This window comes from Crocuta crocuta, unplaced genomic scaffold (assembly GCF_008692635.1).
Source record: "Crocuta crocuta isolate KB4526 unplaced genomic scaffold, BGI_CrCroc_1.0 scaffold56, whole genome shotgun sequence".
NCBI lineage: Eukaryota > Metazoa > Chordata > Mammalia > Carnivora > Hyaenidae > Crocuta > Crocuta crocuta.
In genome coordinates this window covers 9339549-9359501 of record NW_027531334.1, presented here as the reverse complement: position 1 = coordinate 9359501, position 19953 = coordinate 9339549, and the positions used below count along the sequence as shown (strand labels likewise).

Here is a 19953-nt window from a genome sequence, read left to right as displayed (position 1 = left end):
ATGGTATTAGATTACAGATTACTAAATCAGTTATACACGTGCAGAGAGTCATCTTACTTTAAAACAAACTACTATTTCAGGATACCCCACCCAGTTTTAATAACTGTAATATACCTCAGTTTGAAGTGGGGCTGCCACTTCAAAGCCCAAGGCTGTCTCCATTATGATGGGAACAAATAACTGGCAAGAAGAAGAAAAAAGAAAAGAAAACCCTATTCCTCACATTCTTATTTGATCTAAGGAATAAAATAGTACCTGATTAAAAAATAGTTAAGGGAAATACTTCTTAGTTTTTTTTTTTTTTTTTTTTTTAACTTTTTCAGGGTATGATGAATAGAAGTAGGCAGGATATCAAGAAGGGAAATGAATATGAATTATACTAGTCTTTACATCATAAAAATTCTAAGAAAGGCAAAACTTTAGTTTCTGAGCACTGATTTTTCTTCATGAGGTATGTGCTTAGAACTGATAAAATACATTGGAAAATAGCATATTGAAAATTCATGAATTAACCACCACTATACATAATATACAGCAAAGTTTTATTAGATTATAATTTGTTTTGGGGGAAGAGGGGCAGCAAAATGTTCCATTAGATTTACTAGTCAATTAGTTTAGTCAAATGACTTCCTGATTAATGAGAAATCTGCATCGTTTAGTTTTCTATGAAAGGAATGCAGAAAATAGTATAGAAGAGGAGGCTTTGACCAAGAAATCCAGGATTTAAACAGCTGTGATTCAGTTGCCTAAAAACAAATACCACACATGATAATGTTTATGTAGATGTGAGATGATAAAAAGCTGCCCGTATGCTTACCTAAGAGGAGGTTTTACATTATGGCAATGAGATGGTTGTGAATTCAGGGAAACAGGATGGGATGAAGGAACCTTGTATTCATCGTCATCTTCCTCTACTGGGTCTCTGGTTTTCTCTGAAAGGGAATTTGCTAACGGGCCAGTACACCTACCAGAGAGGGAAAAAAAATCCAGTCTAGTTTAAGCATAACAATTCAGAGCAGGCAAGTTGGATGTGATCTATTCAAATCAAAGGAGCTACTGTGTTACTGGTGTTCATTTTTCAATTACAAGGTAACATCAGAAGGGCTGTTCTTATACTAAATACAAAAGAAAGAATTTTCAATCTTTTGTTAAGACTCTATTGATGAAATAAAAGAGTTTTCATACTTATAATTCTAAATAGCACAGTAAGAAAAACTAGTAAACCTGTCAAATTAAATAAAAAGGGCTTGATATTGAAAGAGAATGTATAAAATTATCTGAACCAAAGCTATTAAAATATTAATATTTTGTTCCAATTTAACTTAAATGGGTAAATTAAGATGATACATATACATGCATGGTAGTTTTATATATTAATGAAGCCTTTATAAAAAAGGTCAACTTTCTGTCTCTGGTGAATATTACCTATAGCTGAAAACAAATCCAGTTCACTTAAATGAATTCTTTCTCCTGTGAAGTTCAAGTACAATTCAAATTGTTAAATTTTTTCCCCAACAACTAAGAACTAAAAATTACTGGAACAATTAGAAGTAAATAATAAGGGAACTTATTAAGTCTTCGAGGTAGAGTACATTATTTTCATGGCTTCAGTTCTCCAATAAAAAAGAAAGAAAATGAGTAAAACAATCGCATAATAGCAAAAAAAAAAAAAAATTCAAGCATTTTGCTCATACATGAGAGTAAATAAACAAAATAAAACAAAGCCAAACAAACAAGGAACCCATGCTCACTATTTTTCACAGCTGTTGGTAATTGAGTTTAAACTCTTGCTTAAGCAAGTGAAAAATATCAAAGTAGAAACACACAAACCTACCCTAACGTTAGCACACCCAACCAGTTTGCAAGACATTGGAGGTATCTATGAACCTAAAGCTTTTATTAATCATAGTGAACCCTCTGTTTCATTAACAACAACAAAAACAAAACAAAAAAAAACAAAAACAAAAAACAAAAAAAAACTTTTTAAAAATCTTTGTGACTGCAATTCTGAAGCACCTTCTGTAGAGGGAGCAAGAGTCCTTTGGTATATGTGCCATTGAACCTGAAATAACTTTTTCATTTAGATTTCTTCTCGTTGGTTAGAATGGGAAAAATTTTAAGAGCTTTTCTTTGTGCCCTTACAAGAAGACATTGTGAAAAACCTAGAAGTTTTCAAGCTTCAACCATGTATTTGAATCTCTAGAAGTTCAAAGATGAAAGAAAAATCTCTCCCAAGATTTTTCAAAAGTGTATTTTTTACCTGTCTTTGAAGGCTTTTTCGATACTGATTTTTCAATTTTTGTTTGTTTGAGCAACCTCTGAACTCAAATGACAGTTTATAGTGAGATGAAAGCATAGTGACACAGTGACAGAAAGTCCATGGTCACTGGTCAGAGCCCAAGCGAAAAACCTTATGAATAACTACCCCTCCTATGGTGTAACCTTAGAAGAGGTATATTCCAAATGAAGGCTGGTGAGCACATGGACTGCAAAATTGTGATCTGATGGATATTACAGTAGGGATTTAAAACATGACCTTTCCACAAACTATTATAAACATGGACATCAATTTAGCTAACTCAAGGACCAGAATGGGTTCTATTAGCAAATGAAACAATATACATCCTTTCTGTGCCCTAATATACTCTCATTGGTAATGAATCTGTTTTGCCTATGCAATTCAAGCATATCTGATATTAAATAAAAAGGAAAAGACTCCTTGACCAAATGTTCAGCAACAACAGCAATGTTAGAAATCTACTATCTGCCATTTGGGGGTTACTTCCAAAGACTTAAGAGCTTCCAAAGAAGCACTGCATATTGAGGCAAGAATTGGCAGTTTATGAGACCACATCTGTTGTGGCTGATTCTATATTTTCTTTTCAAAGGTAAGGAATTTCATCTGGCTAATTCCCCCCTACTCTTTTGCTCTGCTGCAAATCAACAGATAAAATATTTCTGAAGAAAATGAAAAATAAAGCCCAAATAAGATTTCTGGAATAACAAAGGCTTACTGCTGAAATTCACTAATCAGAGATTATTAGCTTAAATGGATTTTAGTGGATTACATCTAAAAGAGAAAAAAGTCTTCAAGTGGCATTTGTATCTAAATTTTTAAAAATGCTTAGGTATTCCATTTATTACCATTTTAATAAGTTCTGAAAAGAGTCAGATTTTATTTTTCTTCTTTGTGTTTTTAGTGCAAACTTCTGATATCAGTATAATATTCTTAGATAAGCTAGTTTATAAGAATATCATTCCAGTGCATTTTACTCAGTATTACATAAATTTTTATATAAAAATAATCTTACCCTGTTCAGAAGGAAGAAAATAAAGTAGTCTCTATAATAAAAAATAGGAAGGTACACTATGGACTTTGGGTGATTATGCATCAAAATAGGTTCATCCATTATAATAAATGTACCACTAAAGAGAAAGATGTTGATGGGGAGGAAGAGGTATGTGTGGGGGCAGGAAGTATATGGGAAATCACTGTACCTTCTCAATTTTGCTGGGAATCTAAAAAACATAAAGTCTCTAATCACTTTAAACTTGTCTAAAAAATAAAGTTTTAATACAAAAGAAGGTACAAATAAGATAAAGAAGTTATATATAAAATATCAAAAGAGAAATCTCGATTCATGTAAATAATTACACTATTTGTAATTATACATGGGATTTTTTTCCCTTCACACACTAATTCAAAAGGTATGTTCAATTTTACTTGAAATAAGTGGTAAAATACTTAGTGTGGCAATTTTCATAAGCTATCATGTAAGTTTACTTTTGGCAGTGGAGAAAATAACTAACTTAAGGGACACAGGAACATTTTCAGTCATTGATGTGGCTTCTGAGAAATGTTCGGGATATCAGGAGAATAAAATAGAGCACGTTATAATTTGGTTAGTTCCAAGGTAAAGCTGCCAAGGAAACCATCTTACCACTTACACCCATTACTTCATTCCCTTTGTGTTATCATCACACATTCATGGAGTGTTCTGCGGTGTGGCTGTCACTCTGGAGTTAATACACGGGTAATGAACAAGTTCACATTCTCTCCAGGAGGCACAGCCATCCTCTCCTCAACCTTCACCTCCTGTGAATTTGCTGCGTGTTAGTTATCTGCACCTCCAGTGAGAAATACACCCATTTTCTGCAAGTGCACACTTGAAACCAACCAAGAATACATTTTGCAATGCTGTTCTTAGTGAATTTTACATTTCGAAACAAACTCAGATACACTCCTCTATAACATTTAATATCCTTGGTGTGAGAGGCGCATCATCGGAGGGGTGACCTGCAGGTTCGACTGGCTTTACTTATGTAACTTTTCTTTCAACTTTAATTTTTTTGATTACGTATCCTTAGTATATGTGCCTTTACTGACATTGTGGTTTCTGTATATTCATCTATGTCTGTCATCTATTTCTGTCCTGAATCGCAAAATGCTTAAGGGTATGTGTCTGGGGGGGCGGGGGGCACTGCCAGTTTTTAGACAAAAATGAGTGGTTATCAGAGAAACATATGACTGAGCTGTGAAAGGAAAGAGAACAATCATTTTTAGGATTCTTTCATAATCTAGAAAAGCATTTTAAAACATATTATTTCGCTTGCTTTCTACATCTAAGAATCTTTATTTAGAAACTTCTGAAGGCAAGGTTTTAAAAAAATATCTTTTATTAAAACCAAGTCTTCAGAGTGTGCTATATATATTAGTCCATATTTCTTGTATTAACTATCACAGTCCTAACAGGGAAAAATACTTATCTCGGAGAAATCCTGAGATTTGGTAACAAAAAATGGTCCTGAGAAGTGGTAACACAAAATAAAGCTGTATCTGAAATGGCTACATGTATGCCACAAATAAGTAATTTCCCCAATATATCAAGGTGAGTTTTATAATACATACTGATTCTGAGCGTTCTTTCATGACATCAAGAAAAGTCGCTGTGGTATGTTATTACGTTTAACATAAGCTTTATTTTTTATTTTTTCCTTATTTTTATTTATTTTTTTATTTTTATTTATTTATTTATTTATTTTTACAAATAGTTTATTGTCAAATTAGTTGCCACATAAAACTCAGTGCTCATCCCCACAAGTGCCCTCCTCCATGCCCATCCCCCCTCCCTCCCTCATCCATCAGTCCTCAGTTTTTGTCAGCATTCAAGAGTCTCTCATGGTTTGCCTCTCTCCTTATCCCCCACCATTTCCGCCCTTCTTCTCCCCCTTGTTCCTCCGTCAAGTTCCTCCTAATCCTCCTATACGTGCAAACATATGATATTTGTCCTTCTCTGCCTGACTTATTTTGCTCAGCATAACACCCTCAAGGTCCATCCATGTTGCTACACATGGCCAGATTTCATTGTTTCTCATTGCCATAACATAAGCCTTAATTATAAGCATTTCACTGACTTGTTTTTAAATTGGAGAAACAGATTTTAAGTTACATTTTTAAGTTAACTTATTCAGAACCAATACACATTTCTAGAATTTGTAGGGGTCTGCGTTAAAAATCAGGAAGACAGGTACTGAGGAAAGATACTTTTCTTGAGAATCCAATTTTCCCATATATGTTGGGACATTAAAGACTTCACGATGATATTTAGAATGGCATTATTTGTTATTTGTAATTGCCAAAAACTGGAATCAAATCAAATGTCCCTCAGTGGAGGGCTGGATAAGCAAGCTGCAGCATGTGTTCTAATGGAATATGTCCTCTGCAGCAATAAAAGGAACCAACTATTGATACACTTGACAACACAGATGGACCTCAAATGCACTATACTAAGTAGGAAGAAGTCAGACTCAAAGGGCTACGTACTGCATGATTCTACTTATATGACCTTCTGGAAAAGAAACTGTATGGACATAAACTAGACTGGTAATTTCCAGGGGCATGGCCTGAGGGGGGAAGCTGACACAGGCACAGGGGAATTTTTTGGAGTGATGGAACTATTCTAGAATTTGATTGTAGTGGTGATTACCTGACCATGCACTAGTCAGAACTCACAAAACTGAAATTTACTGTACATAAATTATGCTTTAATAACTGAAAATTTTCATTGTAAGATTAAAAATTCACTTCAACTCATTTCAGGTTTGCAGATAAGCATCTTTCACTAAATATGCCAAATATTCTTAGTGGTCTTCAAATAACTTATTTAATTCTATTTGTGACTACAGAGTAATGTTCACAGAAACATAAGAAATGCCTGACTGTTGTGGAATATGCAAAGATGCTTCCCTTAATATGAAAATAAAACATCATTCTAACCCTATACATTTTCTATCAATGGATCAATATGTTCATGGACAAATGGAGAATATAGGATAGATTATGCCTCTGTGGGACAAAAAAGAAACAGTATAAGGAATATATTTTACACTGTATATTCAAATAGAATCCAGTGGCTCACATTTCAATGGTTAGGTGTTTTATGATCATAAATCAATTTTTTTTATAAATTATAATTAAAAAGTCTGTCAGACTACTAGGATTAATGTATCAGTTCTCATCAGAGGTTTTAGTTAGAGATAATGAAAGATTAGTGGAATTAGTGGTAGTCCCCCTACCCAGATTATAGCCATCCACCAAATGTCATTTTCCCACAAAAGAAAAGAAGGGATTACAATTCTATGTATTTTAGAAATTATAACACTATAATAAAAAGAAGAAAAATAATACTCGCATTACTGGGTTTTCTGTTGAGACTGGTTTAAAATGATATACTTCCAACCCTCAATTGTTTCCACCAAGGTATTAACAAGTAGTTTCCAGGGATTCACCACAAAACACCAGAAAATCTAGGTTTGGATGTCAAGTTACTTTGCAAGACATTTGAACAAACCTTTATTTTGTTGCATAATCTCACTGATTTATAAATTAAGTATGAGTTTCAAATATGGAGTCATATCAATAGGTCAGAATCAAACGCTCAAACATTCTACATGATACAAGGGGAGAAGAATGCCACAGCGATCACAGTGAACAAATTGAAAAGAGAGACGCAGTCTCCACCGTCCTTTACATATCATGTCAATTGTTACTTACAGGAGACTGCCATCTTTGGTAATAATGCACCTTTCCATTCACCCAAGGTAAAACAAATAAAAATAGTGCAATATCTTGGCCAGTCTTAAAAAGGTTTTAAGATACTAGAGGAAAGCTGGTTCAGAAACTAATGAAAGAGAAACCATATTCATTTACTAGGATTAAGAAAATAGAGTAGCTCTTAATTACAGCTTTATCTTCCATTGAAAAGTTTTTCTACCGTATGTCTTATATTTAAATCAATAATAATTTCTTATCATTGGGCATAAAAAGGATTCATGTAAAACCAAAGTACATACAGTCTACACTAATCCTCAGATGAACAACAACAGAATATGTTTTCCTGCTCTTTTGACACTGAGCACAAGTAATGAGGCCTGATATGTACCATATACGAAATGACACATTTCCATCAAGCTCATTCCTTTTCAGTAGTTTTAAATTATAATGTGATATTTGTATTAGTATCTCCCATGGCTTAGTATTTTTTTCTCCTCTTTGTCATCCAATCTCTAGTTAAAAACAAAGGAAAACAAAAACAAAATTCTCTCTACCATGAACCTGTCAAGTAATTTCATTCGCATTCATCTAGCTTTATAGTTTTACACCTACATTTACACATAGACCATTATGGCAACTGTTTAAAGACAACCGCAATGACACACGTGTTCACACACACAGATGCTGACATTTGGAAGTGTGGCCCTCTTTGGTGACTCTCACTGGAGGGTGGCAGCAGTTGAGGTTACATTCACAAAGCTACATTTTGAGTTTATTTTCCCAAACAATTTGGTATAAATGGAGATTTTGATAAGAACCAATATTGTTTTTACAGTCAACATTCCAGGGGTAGATGGTATAGCCTTCTTCAAGGTAATGCTTAATATATAAGTTCGTATATTGTTGAAAATCTCAGAGTTACACTCGTATGTGTAAGAGTGTAGCCAATCTACTAAATTTGTACATTTGCCATGTAAAAATAAATTTATTAGCTTCAGATAGTACCTGCTGAAATATTTACCTGAGTATAATATGAAGTTTAAAGCTTAGATGGTATGTCTAACTGTTCCCTCAACACTTCAATTTAGGGGTGTGTGTGTGTGTGTGTGTGTGCATGCGTGTGCACACGCATGCACGTGCATGTGTGTGTGTGGCTGATCCCTCAGTCTCCATTTTACACCTCTGTCCTGTTCCCACATCTGTTCCTTCTCTAGTCTCCCTCACTTTCGAAAATGGCACTAACCACTCCCTCAGTTTCTTTAGCCAAAAACCTGTGTAAGAAGGGTTGTCACTGACTATCATACCTCACAAATATCCAATTTATTAACAGGTACTATAGGATCAAAATACACCCCAAAGCTAACCCAGGAACTCCATCACTTTTACTCCAGTCAAAGCCCTGACCATCTCTGACTGGTCTACCACATCAGATGACCGCACTCTCCATTGGTCTCTCTGCTTCCACTTCTGCTGTCCTTAAGACAATTCTCTACACAGCAGCCAGGGGAATTCTTTAAAAATGCAAACCAGTATCACTTCATAATGCTGACCCAAAACTTTATAAAACTCACCAAACCAAAGTTCTTACCTTGGCTTTAGAGACAGTCTACTATTTAGCCCCTGAATACCTTATTCAACTCTAGTCACACTGCCCTTCTTGCTGTTCTTCAAACATGCCAAAGGGATTCACTCTCCTCCCTGTTCTGCACTTGAGGTGTCTAGCTTTCATGCTCTTTACCCAGAAACATCATGGCTTGCTCCTTTACTTCTTTCAGGCTTCTGTTCAAATATTACCTTTCCTGATGACCTCTTCTAAAGTATAAATCTCCATATACTATTCACCCCTTCCCTGCTTTATTTTTCTTCCTAGCACTGACAAGTACCTGACAAATACAATATAATTATTTGTTTACTTTCTGTTCTCTTAACTAGAGCACAGGTTCCAGTGAGGATGGCATCTTGTTCATGCCACATCTACACTCAGTACACACAACTGAGTAAAAATGGGTGAGGCAAAAATTAGGATCCTCTATTTATTGAACCTAAAATGTTATTAGCACTTTATCTGTTTAGAAAAATAGGTAGCAGTTATCAACACCACCATCTCCAACAACAAACCTTTTTTTTAACAAAAATATGAATCAAACAATATTTGTTTAGCATGCATTTGAAGGCTTAAGATTAATATGCCAAAAGTACAAAAGATCCATTTTAAAAGGCAAGGCACCAACAATATTCTTCTTAAAATAGAAAATGACATTCATCTGCATTATATAACTTCTTACTTGAAAATAATCATTCCATTATTATTGGCAATAATTCCTCTGTTTATGTGTCAATATCTTGTGTCAAGTAAAATAACTTTTTTTTTAACTGTTTCAGATTTCATTTAGTTTAATTAAAAAAAAAACAATTATTTCAAGACAAATATAATTTAGTAAAAATTTATACTACAAAGGTAAAAACAATCCACATAGGATTTTTTTCATTCTACCCCTAGAAAATAGTAGGCACCCATGTGTCAAGCTTTTATTTAAAATTTTACACTTATAGCTAAATGTCAATGATGTTAATTAAATAGAAACCAGTTAGAAAAACTAAAAAAAAACAAAACCCTAAATCAATGTATACTAGTACAGTTTCAGCTTGCTTATACAACAGATATTTAAAAAAAAAATTCTGTATTCTTCTAGGTCTAAACATAAGTCACATAATAAAAGTAACATAATTGTGAACAGTTTTACAAGAAAGTAAAACTATCCCAGAGTAGCTTCTTATATCAAGTAAATGGGAATCACAGTAACGTCAACCAATTTATCACTTTTTAGTAAATATTTATAACAACACAATATATATTTAAAGGTAAATGCTAGCTGTGACTTTACTGAATTCCACACTGAGGGTTTCAAGATTTGTGAGAACTGCAAAAGTCTATGTTTGTGATTTTGCTTTGGACTTATTTTGAAACCTGCAGTAGGAGTCTAACATAGGATTAGGTACTTGAACACCAACATCCCTATTTCATGCCTATTTGCTGAGACCTCTGTTCTATGCCCGTCCAGTACTAAGGGTCTATGCTTCACTGTACTCTGGCTATACATTCTTATGAGGCCCAAACAGATCAAACATAAACAAAAAAACAAAACTAGAGCAGTTAACAAACACACACTGGCTTCAGCAATGAGACACAACCAGCTACAAATGAACATTTATGCTGCCATATATTTCATAAATCAACATTATAGATAAGTACCCTTTAAAAAACATATTGCATAGAATCTAAAAAGTTGAAGCTCAAAAGGAATTTGGAGATCATTTAAGATAAACAGTCCTTCATTTATCAGATAGAGAAGGCGAGGCCCTGAGAAGTTACCTTGTTCAAAGAAGGACAAATATTTAATATGTTGGAGTCAGGTCTAGGACCAGGTCTGATTTAATTTTAATGTTCACTTCAGAATTCCAAGCTGGTTTCATAATAAGACAGTCCATAACTGACTAAGGAAAATGCTTATTAAGATATTAAGTAACAAAGAAGGGCATGAAAATTATTTGTATAATATAATCTAAGTCATGTAAAAAAAGTCTAAAAATGTCAAATGTTGAAACTCTGGACATGGATAATTGGAGTACGCAGATGCTTGTATTTACATATTCATTAAATATTTTTCATTTCTAGTTTACATGTTTTATACAATGAACAAAGGCCACCTATATAGTCAAATAAAAAACTGAAGAGATAAATGTGCAATGAAAAGTCAACCCTTGCATTAACTATTGTTAATTTGTAGCATGCAAAACAAAACTAATTTGCTGTTAAACCTGCATTGTTAAAATATTTCTCTGTTTAAGTAGAGCAATTGTTTCTGAGGGAAGAATGAAGAGTAAATGGGGAGAAAATATATTTATATGCACTTGTAACTGAAGTACTAGAAAAAATGTCAATAAAGTACATTACACTATGAATTTATTCTTTCTCTATAGGAGAAACAGATAACTAAAATATATATATAAAGCAAACTGTAACCTCTGCTTATCTCACTTGCCAATATGAATTTAATGAACAGAATGTGAAAATTTGATTGGCAAGGTTTTAATATTTACTTTGTTTTCTGATGTTCCCTGAATTATGGGTGTTAATTGAACTTAGAAGTTTTATTACAAATGCATATATCCAGAATTCACTTGAGGCTAGGATATCATATGTTCTTACTGATTTAGACCTACTATACAGATATTTGTGTATTTGCTTCCAACTTTTATGTCAGCTACATTATTTGGCAGTTCCCAGAAAAGTTACCACTGGAGAATGCTCCAATGAGTTTAGTTTCTCACTGTTCCCTGAATGATAGCAAATTTTACACTTTGGCTTTTTCTCATCTGCTCCCTTTTTGAACTGTGCCCATTCTCCATCACTCAGGAAATTTCCATCTTCTTTATGAAACATCGTGGACTTACAAAGGTCTGTAACAGTCTTTCTTCCAAACAAAAGTAAAAACTAACAAGTTAGAATTGTACAATTTAACATAATGTTCTCCAGAGACTTCCTGTGTGTTAATTTTATTCTCTAAAGTGCAAATTTCTTGGGGGTTGGGTTTATTTTGCATCCATATGTATAGGGGAGCTCAGTGACCAGCAGAGAAGAGAGAATATGTTCTAAGACTCTCCATTGGAAGTGAGAATCTTACTGGATAATCAACCAAGTAACCAGGTATTTGTGATATATTCACCACACAGCAAAAACAGTAGAGTGTTATGGAAGACTCAGAAAAGACAAGAAAATTTTTTTGCTCTCAAAACCTTATAATCTTTTTTTAATGTGAAGAAGCACTTTAAAACTAGAAAAGAGTGGGGAAGAGTACATAATTAAAGGTAGACAAACTCTAGGAAGAAGAATGAGAATTAGTCTTATTAGTTACTATCATTATGAATGAAGAAGTCAGAGAAGTTTTCATAAAGAAACAGAGCTTGAGACATGGACCTTTAGAATAAAGATTCTGAAAAGGTGGTGCTTATGAGGAAACAGATTAAAAATTCACAAAGCCAAAAAAAAAATCAAGACAAGATTAGAGGGCAAACATTAGGAATTAGTGAACAATATTTCAGTTGGGTAAAATTCTGTGGATCTTATTACTAGCAGAAGAGCATAGAATTAATTTAAAAGGAAAGAAAAACAACACTGGGTTTTGAGTAGGAAAGTGATTTGGGGAAAGCAGAATTTAAATTAATTTAGCTGTGTAAACAAAATATATTGGAGAAAAGGCAGGTATCCCGATTTAATATAAAGAGTAGGAAAACCGGAATCAGGAGACTTGGTTTTATCCTGGTTTGACTTGGGTACATATATTAACTAACCGTCCAATGTGCTTCTTATCTCTCCATTTTTCAAATGAGATACCCCAGGTTAACTTATTTTTCAGTAACTCATTTTAAAATCCATTGATATTAATTCTAAAAGCATAACATATTATCCACCAGGTACAAGTTTCTTGCAGATATCCAGCCATGAGGCAATGGGGAAGATTAGCTGATTATAAAAAACTTCAAAATAACAATCAAATAGGACTTAAGAGGCAGAATGGATCCAGAAATTGGGAAAATTGGAAGAGTCAAAGATGATTTTCTGATATCACACTGTATAGCTAGGATAAATGTGAAACCGCAGGAAGAGAGGTAAATTGATGGGAAAGCTCATTGTGCTACTCTGTCCTCCTCTTTTTTTTTTTTAATTTTTATTTTTAAGAGAGAGCGAGCCAGAGCATGAGCAGGGGAGGATCAGAGAGAGAGGGAGACACAGAGCTGTCAGCACAGAGCCCAACACAGGGCTCGAACTCACAAACCATGAGATCATGGCCTGAGCTGAAGTTGGATGCTTAACCGACTGAGCCACTCAGGCGCCCCACTCTGTCCTCTTCTTGGATACAGATGTTGTGCCATATGCAATCTCAGAGTTTAGGTAAGTTATCACATTTGCTGTGGTTATCAGCAAAGTATCAGGAAGGATCTTGCTTTCTGGTACTTTAGTTTACAAATCTGGCTGAAACACTTTCATTGATGTGTTTCTATTCACCTTGTACTTTCTGTACTGAGTACCTCATATCCACTATTTACCATATCAGGATGCATAGACAGATCCTCTCCAAATTCAGTAAAACTCACTTGATGCTAGGAAGAAGGGCAGCAGCTGGAGGAGGAGGGGAAAGCCGGGGAGGAACATCGTATTCTTCACTTCCCAGGTGACCATTGGAAAAGACCTGAAAGGAAATTGAAGGGTTCGTTTAGAATTTAACTTCTGGAGGACCTTAAAACAGTAGCAGCTCTTAGAAAAACTGTAATTTTAAAAAAGAATATGTGATTTTAGTTTATTTAAACAAGTGGAATATGATATAATTTACTTGGGAGTCAGGAGCACCATAGTGATTACTCACCACCACTACCCAAAGGAATACCAAATTATATGTAAAAAGTATAATACAACACGATTCTGAAACACATGGAGAAGGAATGCATACTAACTTCTATAAAACAGGTACAGACAGCTAGATACATAGTGAAATTCCCCAAATAACAATCAGTTTTTATTGAAAAGTTACCATTCTCCGTAGGATTCAGGGAAGAAAAAGCAGTACCCGTGCAATTCTTATTTCAATTCTCCCAAATAAAAGTGTTCTAAATTAGATCTTTCTGGGGTTAGCAGAACATTTTTAAACTTCTTGATAAAACCATGCATGAGTACAATCAGAAATGTCTTTCATTTTTTGAGGATGAAGTGTTAACACTATTGGCGACTAGAGCCCACCTGCTCTGCCTTTCAAAGCGCGTGCAATTTTAAATGGACTTTTCAGTATGAACAACACCAACTAAAACGGTTACCTTGCTCATAAGGTACCGGCAGAAAACTGGTGTTTCATTACTCAGAATCAGAAATTCTGATTTCCAGGATTCTCAGTGACACTACGGGGACTGAGCATCTGCTTGTGACTGATCCGAGAACTTGAAATTAAAGCAATTAAAAAAAGGGAGAGTCTATAACTTTATATAGACATATTCACACACATACAAAAAAGATAAAACCTATCTTAAAATCTTTAGGTAATTATTAGAGTTTTATCTTGGGGTTCTTACCTAAACTCTTACTAAATTCATATTTAAAAGGCAGGCTCATGTTGGGGCAAAAGGCTGCAATGTAACATGAATAGCCCGGAAGCCCCATCAATGACCTACCAATTTCTTTTCCTCTCCTTATATTCCTAGAATGGTACTGAAGGCTCAGAAGGCAAAATTGAAAAGCCCATATCCTTCTCCATCAGCTTAGAATAAGAAACATGGTTTAAAGAATACATTTGAAATATATCAATATTTGCATTTCAAAGTTACACCATCTAAATCTTACGGCGCTGAAGTTTCACTCTCTAGACCTGTGCTAGAGTTCCAATCTCTCCTTTGCACGGCTCCCTCATTCGATGCACTAGTATAGTTACACTGACAAAACAGATCCCAACCACGGTTTCATTCTGAATTCCATGTTCCCACCTGCACCCACTTCACTAGACTCAATCATTTTAGCTGCCACTACCTGAGGGAATGCAATAAATTACAAGTTGAGCTAAAAATAAATATTTTATGTTCTCTGGAGATCTGAAAAGTCTCTTCATAAATAGGAGAAAACAATAATTCCTCAAATGTTTGGATTGATAGCATTGGCTGAAGAAGTTTGCATGGAAACCCCACAGATTCAGGCCTTCTTTATTCAACTAAGGAAACAATCTATTCCCTCTGCCTTCCCAGCTGACTGTCCCAAATCTACCACAGTTCCGTTGAAATTGTTACCAACTTAAATATTCTGATGCTATTACTCTTCTTCCAGGAAAAGTAAAAAACAAACTAACAAAAGCAACAAAAAAACCTTTAAACCCTCTTTCCTGACTAACAAATTAAAGATAACATAGTATAGAATTCAGGACTCCTTATTATTGGTTTCAATCTACACTGCCATAATTTCACCTACCCTGCCTACTCTCTATTCTATCCATCGAAAATTGACTTCCTTCACTATGCATATTTTCCCTACCTTCATGCTGTTCCTTCCCATCATGTCTACAAAAACACCTACTAATCTTTTCATGCCGATAGCCAGTGACCTTCTTGCATGCAGCTTTCTTTATTCCTTCATTTACACTGCTTCTCAATTAATTTTTTTTTCTTCTTGAGGATCCTGTATTGTATTTTCTCAATGCTTCTCTTATGCCTTATCTTTTAGTTTATCATACACCTGACTCATTCTCACTACACTGTGTTTTATTCATTTTGTATTTCTCACGATGTCTTGAACATCCTAAGTACTCTTACAGCTGAAGGAGGTTGAAGAATGAGGAGATACTAAGTTAAATTTGGACTTATGGAAGAAGTTTAATCTAAGTTATCACATAACTGACTATAAATTCAAGGTTATCCTAGATTAATATTTTTCTACATGCCTCAAGATAGCATTTGAAGCTAATCTTAGAAGTTTGAAATGTCTTTTGGTTCAAATGTTGTCTAAATATTAAGCTTAAGGTGTTTGGGATCCTTGAGATTCAGAGAAAACACTTTTGTGATGATCTTATTAGCACAATTAAGACAAACCTTTTTAATTGTACAAAACTCTAAACACCACTCTTTTCCCTATCCCACATATGTAAACCCACACAAACACTACCCCGCAAATATCGCTACAATTTGTCCTTCTACAACATCAGATTGGAAATGAAGCCAGTGTACACAGAGGACTTATTTCTTGATAGACAGCCCTTGAGATTTAGAGATAAGTTTGAGGTCACTCATATAAACATGTGCTTCTCCACCAAAAGGGCAAAAGCCACAATCTCAAAAAGGGGAATCTTTTGGTGCATTTATCTAGCAGCATCTTCAAAAGATTATTGTACACAGGGTCATTTTAGAATAATGTCACTTGAAGTAACATAGTAAGTCAGAGATAGTTTTTATCACATTAGAAACAGCAGTACTCTTAACCTTTCAAGAGGAACCAATATAGATAGCTTAACACAATGTTAGTATCTAGATCTAAGTAGATAAATCTCAAGTTTCCAGTGATGTTCTAAAGCATTTTAACGCAAATATTTTCACCTCACTTAATTAAAACAAACCAACTGCCACCAACAGTAAGTACCTAGCCAACAAAATACTTAGGGGCAGAGAGAGAGGGAGACACAGAATCTGAAACAGGCTCTAGGCTCTGAGCTGTCAGCACAGTGTGCGACACGCAGCTCGAATCCACAAACCATGAGATCATGACCTGAGCCGAAGTCATGATCAACCGACTGAACCACCCAGGTGCCCCAACAAAATACTTATTAAAGGGACAGGTTTCTAACTGAGAGACAGGGTTCTAATTGAGGGGCAGGTTTCTAATTAAGGGACAGGGTTCTAGAACCTGAGAATTTCAGAGAAAGGAAACAGTTCTATAGGAAAGAAATCTCTTACCAATAAAATGAGATAAATAAATCTTGTAACTCTTAGCTTGCAGATTCATGTTGAAAGTAAAGGATCACTTTAGCTAATCTGATTATGCTAGGGTTGGGGGAAAGGGAGTAGATGAAAGTCACAGAGAATTCTTACACTTCATTTTAAAAATGAACTGGACGGCTCTTTCCCTCACAGCTCTCTACAAGTAGCAAATGCAGTAGCAGAATTTAAAGTCTTCTTGCTGCCCTTACCATTTACCTAGTGAAGATGCAAATAAAAAAGGCAAATGCCTTTGAGGGATGATGGGAACTGGCACAGTGACAGAGGACACATGATGAAGGAAAGCAAGGTGTCACTTCATTTACAGGGTGTTCATTTTATGAATTGCCTTATGGTAGGTATTCCACAGGTACATTTAATTCTACTGTAAACATTTGGCGCTTATTCAGGTTTTCTTATCTTTAAAATGGGAAGATGATATTTAATTTGAAGTATTACCTCTAATGAAAATAAATCTAAATGCCAGTTGCTCCTATTTCACATAAGAATGTGTTTGCTTAGGGGCGCCTGGGTGGCTCAGTCGGTTAAGTGCTTGACTTCGGCTCAGGTCATGATCTTGCGGTCCGTGAGTTTGAGCCCCACGTCGGGCACTGTGCTGACAGCTCAGAGCCTGGAGTCTGTTTCGGATTCTGTGTCTCCCTCTCTCTCTGCCCCTCCCCTGCTCATGCTCTGTCTCTCTCTGTCTCAAAAATAAAAAATGTGTATGCTTACAATTAATTGGAGAGATTGTTGGGTTATGTGAAGGTACATCAACTTCCAGATATCTAGATCCCCCCCTTTATTCCCAGGATAAAATGTTTTAAAAACTGCATACTAGTTACTAGGTATGCAGGGCGAGGATACACTGTAACATTTACCATTCTCATTAAAAATTTGAGGGAAAAAAATCCTATTTTAAATGAGAAAATTATATTCTACCTTTGGCTGAAGGGCAATGCTGGAAAAATACATTAAAAATTGTTTTTCTAAAAAAAAAAGTGAGGAGTGCCTGGGTGACTCAGTTAAGTGTCCGGCTTAGGCTCAGGTCATGATCTCATGGTTTGTGGAACCGAGCCCCACATAGGGCTCTGTGCTGACAGCTCAGAGCCCGGAGCTTGCTTCGGATTCTGTGTTTCCCTCTCTCTCTGACCCTCCCCTGCTTGTGCTCTGTCTGTCTCTCAAAAGTAAATTACATTAAAAAAACCCCAAAACTGTTTTTATTCCTTGTATGTCACAGATGTTTTCTTCCTCCAAGCCCTCTCCTACCCTGTCCTCACCCACCCAACCCCAGCACATGTACAGTCTCTTGCTTCTACATCAGCTTAAATACTGTACCAACTCAACAGTCAAGTGCTTACCAAGTGCCCATTAAGAATTATGCTAAATAAAAAGAGTGGAAGAGAGATAGAGATGATGGTTTTGGTTTTAAATTTATTTAAAAAAAAAATGACAACTATTTTGAATGAGGATGTCAACTGTTACAACTTACACTACTACTTCATGTCTCGCTGTTACTTTTGGTTTTATTCCAGACCTGAGGAGTAGGAAGATTTAGATAGTTGGAGAGTAACTATTTTCTGAGTTACTATGCACTTTTATTCTTCCACATCATAAAATAAGAAAAATAAGAGAGACAACCCAACGGGGCGCCTGGGTGGCTTAGTCGGTTGAGCGTCTGACTTTCGCTTGGGTCATGATCTCGCGGTTCGTGGGTTCGAGCCCCGCGTTGGGCTCTGTGCTGACTGCCAGCTCAGAGCCTGGAGCCTATTTCAAAGTCTGTATCTCCCTCTCTCTCTGACCCTCCCCTGCTCACGCTGTCTCTCTCTCTCTCCTAGAAATAAAAATATTTAAAAAAAAAAAAAAAGAGAGAGAGAGAGACAACCCAAGAAACAGAGTCTCAACTACAGAGAACAATCTGATGGTTACCAATGGGGAGGTGGAGGGGGAAGACATGATGGGGACTAAGAAGGGCACTTGTGGCGAGGAGCACTGGGTGATGCATGGGAGTGTTGAATCACCCTATTGTACGCCTGAAACTAATGTTACAGTATATTGGAATTTAAAATAAAAAAAATGAATAAGGAAATATTTTTATGTTCTAAATAAATCTTTCTATTCGTTAAAAAAAGGTAAGAAAAATAAGTGGAGTTGCAACGAATATGTAGTAAGTTGTTTGCTTCCACAAAGCCAGTAAACTCTAGAGCAGGAAGTAAAACTCAGTTCTGATTCCAGAGCCTGGTTGATGTCTGTGTTGATCTGTGTTGATAAGATTTTTAGTCATGTTAAAATGCAGCTATCAGTTTTGCCGTATCCTTATCATTTTCCTTCTCCCTGAAGGAGCTGAACGGTTCCTCTGCTACAAAACATACTGTTAAATTTGAAAGGGGAGAGAACACTGGGATTCTGCTTAACCTGAACATCAAAAGGGTCTTGCACAGAAAACACAATTAGAAATGTGAAATTAAATCAGTTTGAATGGAGGACCAGGCGAGAAACAAACTCCAAGGCAAGATCAAAGAATCTGAGAAGGACAAGTCCCTGGATGGACTCAGTCTTGTCAGACGTTAGTGGAGGCCAGACTCTTATTCCTCCCGAGAGTGAAAGGAGACAGGGAGTCAGGCTGTTTCTACTTTCTGTAAATTATGATGTACCTTGTAGTCTACTTAAGTTCCTTCGTAGAGACAACAAAGAAGAGAGGAGATCTACTTTATAGCATTTATTACATTAACTATATATAAATCTTTCTTTATAATCCACCATAGAAGTTGAACAACTAGATTGAAACCATAAATCTTATAAGTGTAATTTTGGTTAAAACTTTATGTCTACTTGTAACATGAAATTAACTTAGAGAGTATAAACATTCCATTAGTAATATACACAACATGTGAGATTAGACCTTAAAGAATCTTAATGAGGGTTATTTAGCCAGAACTAAAGAAGATTAAAATCCAACTTCCTGTAAGAGGTATTTTGCAATTTACTCAATGTTCTCTGGGATATTAACATGTATCAATGATCAGGACATAAAAGCTCTGATAGAAAACATGTCAAGGAATCTTCATAACCAACGTCACTATTAATATTTCATACCTATGAGAGAGCACCCAAATAGACATATTCATGAATTAAAATGGACTTATTACAACCAATCCCTCAGAAATACAAGCAATTATTAGGGAATACTATGAAAAATTATAGCCAACAAACTGGACAACTTAGAAGAAATGGACAAATTCCTAAATACACACTCACTATCAAAAGTGACATGGGAAGAGATAGAAAATCTGAACAGACGCATAACTAGTGAAGAAATTAAATCAATTATCAAAAATTTCACAACAAATAAGAGCCCTGGGCCAGGTGGCTTCCCTGGGGAATTCTACCAGACATTTAAA

The 19953-nt window shown here is 35.3% G+C and overlaps 1 protein-coding gene across 1 annotated transcript in view; it reads right to left on the bottom strand.

Annotated features, from left to right (window-relative positions):
* The window catches only part of CBLB (Cbl proto-oncogene B), a 221686-nt gene that overhangs the window by 36971 nt on the left and 164762 nt on the right, over positions 1–19953 (bottom strand). Inside the window, exons 14-15 of the mRNA XM_077771790.1 lie at positions 13211–13305; positions 818–964 (exon numbers count right to left, since the gene is read on the bottom strand). Of these exons, the coding sequence (XP_077627916.1) occupies positions 818–964; positions 13211–13305 (242 nt within the window). The remainder of the gene's footprint in view (positions 1–817; positions 965–13210; positions 13306–19953) is intronic.